The following is a 14,910-nucleotide window of genomic DNA, read 5'->3' on the forward strand; positions in this document are numbered from 1 at the left end:
TAAAAACAGTTAATTTTCTCACAATGAGCCAGTCATAAATTTTCATACCGTAAATAAAAATAAAAGGTAACGTTTACGTAGACTATACCGTTAAGCAATGACTTTTATTTTGAAACTCAAGTCACTTCCTCTGGTTGCCTATTAACGTTGTGGCTGAATTCACACAGCCGCATGCACATTTTCCATTGAACTTCCTTCTCAGCTGTCAGAGCGGTTACACACCATTGCTCGGGGTAGTAATACCATCTTTTTTATTTAAGATAACAGTCTGGGCTTAGTCTGAGATGGAGGGCCAGCGCTGGTTACCACTGGAAGCTAACCCAGAGGTATGAATTTGGTCCTGCATTCACGAGTTTTGCACGTTAATTCAATTTTATATCATTTATCGATTAATTTTTATAGGCAGCTTTTAGTAGGAAAGGTAAGCTGCAACTCACGTCTTTGTAATCATATTTCACATGATATTGTTTTGTTTTCTGTGTCTGCTTTTCAGGTTATGAACCAAGTGAGTAGATGTCTCGACTATCTGGGTGTGCCGAGGATTCAAACTAGTGCCAAATGAATAAATCATGTTTATCTAAATACGTTTGTGATCATGCTAATGGCATTCACTTTGATTTATTGTGCTTATGTACAATACAGTGCTTAAAACTTTATTGCATATGTTCTAAAGTAAAAATGTCATTATTTGAGTTTATTATTTAAACTTTTAAATGGAGAGCTATCAGGGTTGTGTAGGCCCTTGCATATTTTGTCCACGTCTCTGACCATATACTTCTGATCTCTTTACATGACCTATTTTATATTAATTGAGTTAGTAATTATGTTGTGTTGTACCTTTTTGTTAAGTTTTTACGGCAGCTGGGCATGGTACCCACCTGGCAGTTTGGGGATGTGTATGGTTTGGAACCTGAAGTTCTCAGTTTGGTGCCAAGGCCTGCCTGTGCTGTTCTTTTGCTCTTCCCCATTACAGAGAAGGTATGGCTTCAGTACACACCCATATAGGCTCCATGTTTGCAAAACAAGCTTTATATTTATAGATGACTGTTTGTAAATGTCCATTAAAGATATATGGATGTGCAAGTGGACATGGCTGTAGCTGGTGTCATTATTATAACTACATAGTGAATTCTATTAGATATTGGTTTATTAATATCTATTATTGACTACAAGGTTCTTGCTCTGTTTGGGATCATTTGGTAATTATTTTGCCATTAAGCTGTATAGGCTGGGCCAAATAGCATATACATCTTGGTAGATTTCGGTCATGAACGACTCAAAATGATTCACTGACTCACTCATAGCATGTAAGACGCTCATTTGTTGCCACCTAGTGACATTTCCAGAAGGGGTCACTGAACCAATCAATTAATACAATTAAACAAATTTGTGATACAGAAGCAAGCCTCATCCAAAACTCTCTTTATTTTGCAGCTAATTCTGCTCAATTGTGAACTTGAATAAACGTGAATCACTAAAATAGCTGGAATTGATGCTTTTAGCTTATTCTTTAAAAAAAATATCCTCAGAAAAAATGTTCGTGGACCAGTGATTGTCTTGCCTTTTTCACCCCTCATGAGTTTGCATCCTTGTCATTTGTTGTGGCATTGCAAGAACACATCTACATATTAGAAAAGAAAATTTGTTGTCGTTTCATTACCCTTTTAGCGCTCTTGCCACCTGTGACCTCACACAGCGCAGCCTACCTATGTGACTGATGTTTTAGTTTTTTAGCATAGCCGAATTTCAAGTAAATGCACAACTAAGACGGACAGAAAACATGGACAAGTTGTTGAAAAGGAAAACATTGACGATGGTTAGCCTATGTGGGATAGTGGTGTGCCGTTGAATTTTGTTAGTTGTAAAAAGTGTATCGTGGCAGAAATCTTTTTGGTAAACACTGCCTTAGTCAACTGTGTATTTAGAGCTAGTTGGGTATATAGTTGCTAAAAAGATTTGCAGTGTCCAGTGGAAGGCTAAATTCAAAACCAATACCTCATGGAGGGATTTGCTCCAGAATCATTCATTTATTTTTGCTTTGATTGAAAAACTATGCATAGAAAATTAAACGGATCAATTAATATTTGAATATTTATTGATTATTTTTTTTTTTCATTGTAATGGACATAACAGGTGTGACATTAGGCTACTTTGTACATCATTTTAAATAAAAAAAAGAAACTTTAATTATTTTCAAAATAGATGTAAATGTAGGCTATATGCATGCACAGTACATCCGGAAAGTATTCAAAATGCTTTACTTCCACAATTTGTTATGATGCAGTCTTATTCCAAAATTGATTAAATTCATTATTTTCCTCAAAATTCTACAAACAATACCCCATAATGACAATGTGAAAGAAGTTTGTTTGAAATCTTTGTAAATTGATTAAAAAAAATCATGAAGAAAAAAGAGAAAATCACATGTACAAAAGTATTCACAACCTTTGCTCAATACTTTGTTGAAGCACCTTTGGCACCAATTACAGCCTCAAGTCTTATTGTGTATGATGCTACAAGCTTGGCACACCTATTTTTGGGCAGTTTGTCCAATTCTTCTTTGCAGGACCTCTTAAGCTCCATCAGGTTGGATGGGGAGCCTCGGTGCACAGCAATTTTCAGATCTCTCCAGAGATGTTCAATCGGGTTCAAGTCTGGGCTCTGGCTGGGCCACTCAAGGACATTCATAGAATTGTCCCGTAGCCACTCCTTTGTTATCTTGGCTGTGTGCTTAGGGTCGTTGTCCTGTTGGAAGATGAACCTTCGCCCCAGTCTGAGGTCCAGAGTGCTCTGGATCAGGTTTTCATCAAGGATGTCTCTGTACATTGCTGCATTCATCTTTCCCTTGATCCTGACTACTCTCCAGTTCCTGCTGCTGAAAAACATCCCCACAGCATGATGCTGCCACCACCATGCTTCACTGTAGGGATGGCATTGGCCAGGTGATGAGTGGTGCCTGGTTTCCTCCAGACATGACACTTGTCTTTCAGGCCAGAGAGTTCAATCTGTTTCATCAGACCAAATATTTTGTTTCTCATGGTCTGAGAATCCTTCAGGTGCCTTTTGGCAAACTCCAGGCGGGCTGTCATGTGCCTTTTACTGAGGAATGGCTTCTGTCTGGCCACTCTACCATACAGGCCTGAATAGTGGAGTGCTGCAGAGATGGTTGTTCTTCTGGAAGGTTCTCCTCTCTCCACAGAGAAATGCTGGAGCTCTGTCAGTGTGACAGTCGGGTTCTTGGTCACCTCCCTGACTAAGGCCCTTCTCCCCCGATCACTGGTGGTTCCAAACTTCTTCTATTTACGAATGATGGAGGCCACTGTGCTCATTTGGACCTTCTATGCTGCAGACATTTTTCTGTACCCTTCCCGAGATCTGTGCCTAGAAACAATCCTGTCTCTGAGGTCTACAGACAATTCCTTAGACTTCATAGCTTGGTTTGTGCTCTGACATGCACTGCTAACTGTGGGACCTTATAGACAGATGTGTGCCTTTCCAAATCATGTCCAATCAATTGAATTTACCACAGGTGGACTCCAATCAAGTTGTAGAAACATCTTAAGGATGATCAATGGAAACAGGATGCACCTGAGCTCAATTTTGAGTGTCATGGCAAAGGCTGTGAATACCTGCATGTGATTTTCTTTTTTTTTTCTTTTTAATAAATTTGCAAAGATTTCAAACAAACTTCTTTCACGTTGTCATTATGTGGTATTGTTTGTAGAATTTTGAGGAAAATAATGAATTTAATCCATTTTGGAATAAGCCTGTAACATAACAAAATGTGGAAAAGTGAAGTGCTGTGAATACTTTCCGGATGCACTGTGTCTCTTTAACGACCCAAACTTTTAAGAATATCTATATATAATTTTGGTGCTTATCGCCCAACCCATTACATGGATGGTTAATAAATTTTTTTTGCTGATTTTCTAAAAGAAAGTATAAAACTATATTGTGATATATAAAATGACTTCTACTGTTATATAGAATTTTGGTTATGTCACCCACCACTAATCATGGCTAACTGTGACAAGGAATTTCTACAATGACATCAGTAAACGAAAACTATTGCATTTGAATGATGCTGCAACCACGCCCCTAGGTGTAAGTTGAAGATGGCATAAATGAAAAATTACTGAGTGCAACGTTAAGCAAATTTGGTTCCTTTTAGTCCAAATTTAGTGGAGTGTCTTTGTCATTCTTAAAAATGACTTTGATTTTTACAAGATGATATTTACTTGTATGTGAAAGGGGAATTATGTTTAATTTAAACTATTTTTCTCTATATAGTATGAAACCTTTAGACTGGAGGAGGAGGCAAAAATTAAAGCACAAGGACAAGATGTGTCCTCGGAGGTGTACTTCATGAAACAAACCATTGGCAATGCTTGTGGTACGATAGGTTTGATTCATGCTGTGGCAAACAATCAAAGGCATCTGGAATTTGGTTAGTATCTTTTGTTTATATATTTATCAGAAATGTCTTATTTCTTATTCAAGTTTCCACTACGTTGCAGTTTGTGGTATATTCATGAAGTTCTGCTTTTGCAGAGCCCAGTTCCTCACTAAAGGCATTTTTACTGCAATCTACAAAGATGAGCCCAGAGGAAAAGGCAGCTTACCTTGAAAAAGATGAGGTAAGTCAGTATTCTATCTTTTGATGCAACGGAGTACATTAAATATCTAAACATGGAAGAGACTTGTTTTGGAAGTTGATTCCTAATGGACCTATCACTGTTATCAGTAAATCTCAACAGGCATTAAATGAACAATTACTTATTTATGGTACTGATATTTTATGATTTCAGAGTATCCGTGTATCACATGAGTCAAGTGCTCAGGAAGGACAAACAGAGGTTGGTATTTGCAAAACAGAGTAGCTGTCTTTCTAAGTAGTACTACGTTTTATCCTATCGAAGGATTTTTCAGTGTAATGTTTTTCTTGTGTTGTAGCAGAAACACCATATTGCAAATATTTGAGTGTCAGTCCTTGGTTAACTGTTTCTGTATGGATATGTAGGACATTCTGAATAGAGGCACAGCTTGGATTTGCTGATATATATATATATTAGTAATGGACACTGAAGTAATTATTTGAAGAAAGAAAAAGTATTTAAGTTGTCATCTAAGTATTATTGTAAGACCTATCAGGGCTTTCATGGAACTACTATGTATTCAGACAGACCTTTGTTCTTATTTTCGTTTTTTATTCTGGATCTATGTAGTAACATGGCACAGATTGTGTATATATATATGTTCTTTTACAGAGATCTAATTCAGATTATTTAAAAAAAAAAAATAATTATAATTCATTTGAAATCTAACTCATCCTGTCAGATTGATGCTGCTCTTCTCTGAACTTATTTATCTGATATCACTATTCCCATGTTACACTTGATGAATAAATATCTCGCATGGTTCCTTTGTACTAAAAAACTGCTGCAATCACAAAGAAGCCAGAACTCTAATCTCGGCAGTTCACATCTGTAATCTTTTCATAGACAAACCTTTACTAAGATTTGTTGCCACCCAACAACAGTCACATCTACTCTCCAATAAGTTTTGTGATCCCTTCCAATCTGGTTTTCCACTTTTCTACTCCTGACTTTGTTCTTTCTGTGCACTATAAGGGCCTTTGTATTCTCATTTGGTTAGATCTCAGTTCTGCTTTTGACACTGTTTGCCATTCCATACCTCTGTCTCAACTCTTGAGTATTGGTAGTGTGCAGCTGGCACTGCTCTTGCCTGGTTTTGTTTTTGCAATATGCATAAGTCATCCACTTCTCACAAGGAAAGTGTCCCTTGTGGCTGTATTTATTTTTTTATTTTTTTAGCCCGGTCTACGCTGATGACTTCTGCATTGATATTGATGAAGTATTCTAAAATATATGCAGTAAATGTGCCTTTGTTGACTGTCACAGGTATTTACTGTGCTCACTCCTACAGGCTCCAAGTTTAGATGAAAAAGTGGATTTGCATTTTATTGCCTTTGTAAACGTTGAGGGACATTTATATGAACTGGGTAGGTACATTTAAAATGACATCATGAATATTGTCCTTAAGCTATAGGTGTTTGTTACTACTGCAAACAAATAAATATTTTCACTGTATTGTACAGGGAGATATTTGGGGTATTCATCATTTGTTCATGTGTTGCAGATGGACGCAAACCTTTTCCAATTGTTCATGGGAAAACCACAGGGGACACATTTCTTGAGGTGAATTTACTTCTAATGTTGATATGCAAACTGTGTGCGTGCATGCATATATATACACACATGCATGCATACACAATGTATATTTAGTTTGCAGCATGATTTATCTGTAGACATTCTGTAATGTATTTTCTAAATGGCTTTGGGATTGTGAAATATCTGATGTTCCAGTTTTATTTGATCTAATTTATTTATACTTGATTTACAGGATTCTGCAGAGGTCTGTAAAAAGTTCATGGCACGTGATCCTCAGGAGCTCCGCTTCACTGTGGTTGCTCTTTCCAAAGCATAAATGTCCTTAATGTATCACCTAAGATGAAAAACTGCCAGATATTCTAAAGTGCTGATTACTTTAGAATATAAGCATTTATAAAGTTTAGGTTTGACTTTGATGAAACAAATTGTAAAAGTTGACACTAACAGATTCACAATGTGAAAAAGAATATAAAAAAATAACCAGTATCTAAAAATTGTTCAAATAATAACAAAGCTCTACAATTTTGTACCTGAACCATGTTGCCCCTATACACTTGTATACAGTAAAATAAATTTCTGATATTAATGCACCGAATGGTGATGATTTTTTTTTTTTTTTCTGGCCAGAAGAGAATACCTCTTTAAAATAAAGGTTTATATACTTATCCATAAACAGGCGTGTCATATTTTGACAGAAAAGATAAAATCCCAGGAGTGTTACACCCTACTTCATGTGTCATTGTATACAGTTTTTTTCACACTTCTAAAAAGTGCTTAAAATTCCCAAGAATGCAGCAGATTTACTAAGAAGCCACACATTGAGATTATAATGTCTAATGTTTTCATATCATTGCTCTGTTAGGAGTGACAACAGCTCACTCAGAATACACAGCCTTATATATCAATTATTTTACGCTTAAAAACAGCAAAAAGGTTATTTAGTAGTTTTAAAATATTTTAAGTTTAATTGACTTGGTATTTTTATATATATATTTATATTTGAATGCATTTATTTTGATAAACTAGACATTAGTTTAATTCTTTTAGGGTAAATATGGCTGAACCTCAGTGAAAAAAAAATAAATGTGCTGTTTTTCGAAACGCGATTAATTTGACAGTCGGCACATAATGTGACCTTTTGAGATTAGGTTAAGTGAAAGCTCATATATCCTGACGCACTAGAGGGCGTATAACGTAACTCCGTAATTTTCTCAGAAGTTAAGGAAAAGGGGAGACTTCAGTACGTTTTTACACCGCGTCGTTAACGGCTGTTGTTCGAGCGTTTCTCATTGACGTTTGAAAGAGCGGTAGTCGCGACCTGTTTTATACATTTATTTTTTAAGAGAGCAGGAAGTTTTTGAACGACCCGACAGAACCGCGCGCGTCGCGTGCACTCTTGCAGTGTAGACTCCTGTCCTCTACTACCTAGAATCACGAACTGTGATGGAGTGGAGACAGCGGTCTGCGTTGGGTTACGAGACTGCTTACTCCGAAGCACAGAGATGGATAGAGGTAAGAGCATTTCTCTGTTCCACACCTGATCTCGTTTAGATGCAGGTAGGTCAGGGTAATGAAACAACTGAGACTGTTTTAACTGCTTAATTGTGAGATGACTAAAACAACTGAAGCATTCATTCTTACAATTTCAACCTCTTTGTGTCTCACGTGCAAACTGAAAAAATAATTAATCTTCTTTATGTGACCTTGATACTGAATCATCCAGACTTGTTGAATTCCTGTTTAAAAGTTCATGAGAACTTGTAAAATATACTGACAACTGAAAAAACTGGCAAAATATAACATTTTGTGCTGTATATAAAATTGAATAAGTCTCAGTTTACAGTGAGATTACAATCCTGCAAAGAGCAAAACATTTTTAGTATTTGCAGTGTTGTTGTGGAGTATTAAGCTGAATCACTTGTATCCTTGCTAAAGGTCACACTAGTGTAGTATCACTCTTTTCAGTAGAAACCAAGCAAAAAAACAACAACAGGGATTCTCCATGATTTTCATTATTCATTTCGCTAAAGAAATGTTTAAAACATGTCTACACTACATACCCCATAATGACAAATCAAAAAACAGATTTTTGATAACTTTGCAAATTTGTTAAATAGATAAAACTGAAATATCACATTGACATAAGTATTCAGACCCTTTACTGTGCCACTTGAAATTTAGCTCAGGTGCATCCCATTTCTCTGGATCATCTTTGAGATGTTTTCTACACTTTGATTGGAGTTATCCTGTGGCAAATTCAACTGATTGGACATGAGTGATGACTGGGTTGATCGATGGGGTTTTATAACGGCTGATGCTAATATCCAGAGAGCAGGATCACACAATTTAATATAGTAAATAACAAACATAAATAATGAACTCTTATATAGCACTATATTTACTCAATTTCACACTAAACTTTAACTTATAATATACAAATATTACATAATATTTAATTTAAATTCTGATTTCTGTTTAGTCATCACATTTTTGTAATTTATTTGCACATAAAGAAATTGTTAATATATTAGGAAGAAGGAAATAACAGTACACACAGTAGTCCAGCAACCATGTCCACATTAGCAATCGCATTTACTCCAAATGTACAGAATCAAACCAATTACACATACAGTGCATTGTGAACATGACATTTTACATTTGAATCGCTTTTACTTTGAGGTTGCACTCACATGCTCATGTGCATCCAGCGCGTGCAGCAATATCCTGACCGTTTAAACTGCCTGGTTTGGAAAATTTTTGATTCTGGATTATAAGAATACGCGCGTCAGAGGAAGATATTTGATGGGGGGGATAAAATGCTGGATTTTCATAAGGTTCAAAAATCACATTCGTTTAAACATGATATCTGCATATTTGCACATGGTATATAATAGTTGTGTTGATAGTTGCCTTTTATTATTAGAAAAGAAAGTTTAAAGTTTCAGGGAACTGTTGAGGAGAGACTGTTAGAATATGTACTTCAGAGGAAGATAAATAAGTGCTTCACATGATGCTGGATCTGCTGAAGTTGTGTGAGGTTGGTTTATTACATCTGTTTAAATGAGATATGCCAATATTTGCAGATGGTGATTAATGTTATGGATATTTTCCTTTTTATCATTAGACAAGACAGTTAAAAGTTACAGGGAACTGTTGTGGATGGAGGGGGAGAATGAAACAGGCGAGCACTTTATCATTATGAGCTCAAATGCATCTGCTGTGGCTTTGATATGCGGACCGTTTAAATGACACTGTGTTGCACACTAGTCTGTTATTGTAGTAACACCATGGCACGTAACAACAAAATTAACCGTGACTGGTTGTTTACATGTCTCATTCCCTTCACATGCAAGCAGGCGATTTTCAGCGCCCTCAAGAAACAAATCGGCCAAACAGGAAATGTTATCTTCCGATACTAATATCTAAATATCGGCCGATTTATCAGCCTTTGTGATATATTGGTTGGCTTTAAGTCTATATAAGGTCTCACAGCTGAAAATGCATACCAGAGCTAAAACCAAGCCATGAGGTAAAAGGAACTGCCTTCAGAGCTTAGAGACAGGATTGTGTTGAGGCACATATCTGGGGAAGGCTACAAAAATGTTTAGCTGCATTGAAGGTTCCCAAGAGTACAGTGTCCTCCATAATTCTTAAATGGAATAAGTTTGGCACAACCAGTACTCTTCCTAGAGCTGGCCGCCCAGCCAAACTGAGCAATCGGGGGAGAAGGGCCTTGGTAAGAGAGGTGACCAGGAACCTGATGGTCACTCTGGTTGAGCGCCAAAGATCATGTGTGGAGATGGGAGAAACTTGCAGAAGGACAACCATCACTGCAACACTCCACTGATATGGGCTTTATGGCAGAGTGGCCAGACAGAAGCCTCCTCAATGCAATACACATGAAAGCCCGCTTGGAAGCACCTTAAGGACTCTCAGACTGTGTGAAATAAGATTCTCTGGTGAAACAAAGATTGAACTGTTTGGCCTCAATTCCAAATGTACTGGAGGAAACCAGGCACCGCTCATCACCTGCGCAATACCATCCCGACAGTGAAGCGTGGGGATGTTTTTCAGTGGCAGTGGCAGGACTGGGGACTTGTCAGGGCTGAAGGAAAGCTGAAAGCAGCAAAATGCAGAGATATCCTTAATGAAAACGTGGTCCTGAGTGCTCCGGACCTCAGACTGGGCCGAAGGTTCACCTTACAACAGGACAATTACCTTAAGCACACAGCCAAGACAGTGCAAGAGTGGCTACGGGACAACTCTGTGAATGTCCTTGAGTGGCCCAGCCAGAGCCCAGACTTGAACCCAATTGAACATCTCTGGAGAGACCTGAAAATGGCTGTCAACCGACGGTCCCAATCCAGCCTGTCAGAGCTTGAGAGGATCTGCAGAGAAGAATGACAGAAAATCCCCAAATCCAGGTGTGCAAAGCTTTTGTAATATATAAAAAATAGAGTCAATAATCACTGCCAAAGGTGCATCAACTAAGTACTGAGTTAAGGGTCTGAATTCTTGTGTCAATGTGAATTTTTAGTTATCAGAGTTCTAGTTTTCTTAGAAATCTAGTTTTTGCTTTGTCATTATGAGGTATGGAGTGTAGATTGATGTGGAAAAAAATTATATTTTAAAGCATTTTAGCTGAAAGCTGCAACATTACAACATGTAAATAAAATGAAGGGGTCTGAATACTCTCTCAATGCACTGTATATGCTGTTTGTGAAGGAAAATCAAGTACTCCTGAAACAATTTTACATAGCTTTACTAGGTTTATTCCATCAAAACTTGTGGAACCCTTTTATTAAAGAGCATAAATGATTAGGACATTCCTATCCTTGTGAATTCCCTTCCCAGCAGGAGATGGCAGGGCCAAAGCACTGGCTGTAACTGAACAAATATTGTTCTTAATTCATGAGGAGTGAATCTGAATGCTTTCACTGTGACATCACAAATGCACACTGGTTCATTGTCACAGGCAGTGGACCTCAGCAGGGCAGTTTCAGCCCCAAGCTGATTGCTCCCCTGCAAAGGAAGGTAGTGTCGTTTAGTGTCAGAGCTGAATGACTTGCAGGTTGTCAGGCGTGAGGGCACACTGAGCAGTGCTGGGAGTATATGTAAGTGTGTATGTGAAAAGGGTCGGGTGTTATAGTCAGCTGAATGATCTGGAGTTTGTCACATGTGCTCATTCTTGCACAAGGCACCTGACTGTGGGCTGAAACATTCTTGATTTCCCTCCTGGTGTTTGTTAATGTCAAACCCACAATTAGCCACCCTTTTTGAAGTTGGTTGGCACAAGTAACTTTGATTTACAAATGTCATGGTGTAGGAATTTAAAAAAAGCTCCTACTCTGCACCAGGACAAATAGTCTAAGACTACTAAGAATAAAGAGCAGCGCAGAGAAGTGTTTGCTTCATGTATCAGTTGCTGTAGATGGCATCGCGGTTACCGGGTCCCTTCCTGGACCCGTACCACTGTGCACGTTCGGAGAGGGCATGCTCTGCATTTTACTGCAGCAGTGACGAATGAACATTAAAGGGGTAGCAGTGATCTGAAATGCCTCGCGTCCGTTACTTTTGTGCAGGCTTCATAGACCAAGTAAATCTCTTATCAAAAGCTGTCCAATGACAGACCGTCTTACATCTTCAAGTGAGATGTGGGAGTGGGGATGTGTCTTAAAACAGAGTCGAATGTTCATTACTCCCATGTGTCAACTGTCCAATGGCATTTTTTTATTCGATTGTGAAATACAGTCAGGTCCATAAATATTGGGACATCGACACAATTCTAATCTTTTTGGCTCTATACACCACCACAATGGATTTGAAATGAAACAAACAAGATGTGCTTTAACTGCAGACTTTCAGCTTTAATTTGAGGGTATTTACATCCAAATCAGGTGAACGGTGTAGGAATTACAACAGTTTGTATATGTGCCTCCCACTTTTTAAGGGACCAAAAGTAATGGGACAATTGGCTGCTCAGCTGTTCCATGGCCAGGTGTGTGTTATTCCCTCATTATCCCATTTACAAGGAGCAGATAAAAGGTCCAGAGTTCATTTCAAGTGTGCTATTTGCATTTGGAATCTGTTGCTGTCAACTCTCAATATGAGATCCAAAGAGCTGTCACTATCAGTGAAGCAATCCATCATTAGGCTGAAAAATCAAAACAAACCCATCAGAGAGATAGCAAAAACATTGTGGCCAAATCAACTGTTTGGAACATTCTTAAAAAAAAGAACGCACCGGTGATCTCAGCAACACCAAAAGACCCGGAAGAGCACGGAAAACAACTGTGGTGGATGACCGAAGAATTCTTTCCCTGGTGAAGAAAACACCCTTCACAACAGTTGGCCAGATCAAGAACACTCCAGGAGGTAGGTGTATGTGTGTCAAAGTCAACAATCAAGAGAAGACTTCACCAGAGTGAATACAGAGGGTTCACCACAAGATGTAAACCATTGGTGAGCCTCAAAAACAGGAAGGCCAGATTAGAGTTTGCCAAACAACATCTAAAAAAGCCTTCACAGTTCTGGAACAACATCCTATGGACAGATGAGACAAAGATCAACTTGTACCAGAGTGATGGGAAGAGAAGAGAATGGAGAAGGAAAGGAACTGCTCATGATCCAAAGCATACCACCTTATCAGTGAAGCATGGTGGTGGTAGTGTCATGGCGTGGGCATGTATGGCTGCCAATGGAACTGGGTCTCTTGTATTTATTGATGATGTGACTGCTGACAAAAGCAGCAGGATGAATTCTGAAGTGTTTCAGGCAATATTATCTGCTCATATTCAGCCAAATGCTTCAGAACTCATTGGATGGTGCTTCACAGTACAGATGGACAGTGACCCGAAGCATACTGCGAAAGCAACCAAAGAGTTTAAGGGAAAGAAGTGGAATGTTATGCAATGGCCAAGTCAATCACCTGACCTGAATCTGATTGAGCATGCATTTCACTTGCTGAAGACAAAACTGAAGGGAAAATGCCCCAAGAACAAGCAGGAACTGAAGACAGTTGCAGTAGAGGCCTGGCAGAGCATCACCAGGGATGAAACCCAGCGTCTGGTGATGTCTATGCGTTCCATACTTCAGGCTGTAATTGACTGCAAAGGATTTGCAACCAAGTTTTAAAACGTGAAAGTTTGATTTATGATTGTTAATCTGTCCCATTACTTTTGGTCCCTTAAAAAGTGGGAGGCACATATACAAACTGTTGTAATTCCTACACCGTTCACCTGATTTGGATGTAAATACCCTCAAATCAAAGCTGAAAGTCTGCAGTTAAAGCACATCTTGTTCGTTTAGTTTCAAATCCATTGTGGTGGTGTATAGAGCCAAGAAGATTAGAATTGTGTCGATGTCCCAATATTTATGGACCTGACTGTAGATAAAGAAAAGCCAAAGTAAAATGAAAAAAAAAAAGACATTAGACGAAGAAAAGCAACTGACAAATGAATGTATAAAAGAAATTGCCAAATGCTTTTTAAAACGCAATTTAAAAGGTGCATTTAAAATGTGCTATTTTATTGCATTTTAAACACAAATTAAATGATTTATAAATGCACAATTTTGTTGTTAAATATAATTACATTTTTTAAACATGAATTAAATAATCACATTTAAATGTCTATTTATTTGCCCATTAATTAATTGGTTTATTCACTTTTTTTTATTTATTTTTCAAATTAATAGATTGGTAATTTCTTCATTCTTTTTAATCTGTGCTCCACGGCTTCCATAATATAAAGTTAACAAAAGGACAAAAAATAGATAGCACACCTAAGGTATAATTTACCAACCAAACAAATGTATATTCTGTACGATAGAGTTTGTACATTCAGATAATGTTTCACCCACAGATGTTCATTGTATGTCTTCAGCAGGTAAGTGAGGGTCATCTGATTTAGAGGTCAGATTTTTAATTGTAATAATTTGATTTACCACTTCTAATTATAATTTAAAATAATGTAAATCTTTCGATTTTGGTAGGTTGTTTGTTTACCTTGCTTTTGTGTTCTTGTATGTTTTGAACTCGTAGCTTGTGAAACATCTATATCTACCTGACAGTTATTTTTAGACAAAAATTACCACAGAAATTAATGTTGACAGTTATCTCACAATATTCCTTCACATTCGTTGGACCCTGCTTGGGCAAAGGGTTTAAAACACTTTGGCATAATTAACGATGTGCAGCATTCCATGTGTCCAAACAACTTGGAATGCATCATTGCTCCTTTATGAACGAACAATAGCTTTGTGCAGGTTTGCAGAGTGGAATTTAAGTTTGACTTGTTGTGATTTACAACATCCAGCTTTTTACTGGGTTTTTCCAAGCTTTTTTTTATTACTCTTCAAGGGATAATTTATCAAAAATTTTTACTCGCTGCCATGCCAGCCCAGATGTTATGATTTTCTTTCGTCTGCAAAACACAAACAAACATTTTTACAACAATATTTCATATCTGTAGGTCCATGCAATGCAATGAAATGGTGACTAAAACTTTGAAGCTCAAAAAAGCATATAAAGGCAGCATAAAATTGATCCATTAAATGGGTGGTTAAATCCATGTCATCAGAAGTGATTTGATAGGTGTGGGTGAGAAACAGATAAATGTTTTAGTCCTTTTTTTTAGTATTAATCTCCACTTTCACTTTCACATTTTTCTTTTGTTTTTGGTGATTCACATTCTTTGTGCATATCGCCACCTACTGGGCA

General features: G+C 37.6%; 2 protein-coding genes across 2 annotated transcripts in view; both read left to right on the plus strand.

Annotated features, from left to right (window-relative positions):
* The first annotated feature begins 814 nt into the window (after positions 1-814).
* Positions 815-6,781, plus strand: uchl3 (ubiquitin carboxyl-terminal esterase L3 (ubiquitin thiolesterase)). The gene is made up of 7 exons (XM_052142781.1): positions 815-978; positions 4,291-4,447; positions 4,552-4,637; positions 4,809-4,856; positions 5,947-6,022; positions 6,160-6,218; positions 6,424-6,781. Exons 1-7 carry the CDS (start codon positions 868-870, stop codon positions 6,505-6,507), a joined length of 621 nt encoding a protein of 206 aa, XP_051998741.1. The 5' UTR covers positions 815-867; the 3' UTR covers positions 6,508-6,781.
* Positions 6,782-7,456: 675 nt separating this feature from the next.
* Positions 7,457-14,910, plus strand: part of lmo7a (LIM domain 7a) — a 66,738-nt gene continuing 59,284 nt past the window's right edge. Inside the window, 1 exon segment of the mRNA XM_052141737.1 lies at positions 7,457-7,703. Coding sequence (XP_051997697.1) covers positions 7,635-7,703 — 69 coding nt within the window. The 5' untranslated portion in view covers positions 7,457-7,634.

Source organism: Xyrauchen texanus, chromosome 14, assembly GCF_025860055.1.
Source record: "Xyrauchen texanus isolate HMW12.3.18 chromosome 14, RBS_HiC_50CHRs, whole genome shotgun sequence".
Lineage (NCBI taxonomy): Eukaryota > Metazoa > Chordata > Actinopteri > Cypriniformes > Catostomidae > Xyrauchen > Xyrauchen texanus.

Bases quoted from the DNA above. Each gene is read 5' to 3' on its own strand.
- uchl3 (XM_052142781.1), top strand. From the start codon at position 868: ATGGTACCCACCTGGCAGTTTGGGGATGTGTATGGTTTGGAACCTGAA. The intron at 4,638-4,808 runs GTAAGTCAGTAT...TTATGATTTCAG, and splicing joins CTTACCTTGAAAAAGATGAG to AGTATCCGTGTATCACATGA. The intron at 6,219-6,423 runs GTGAATTTACTT...CTTGATTTACAG, and splicing joins CAGGGGACACATTTCTTGAG to GATTCTGCAGAGGTCTGTAA.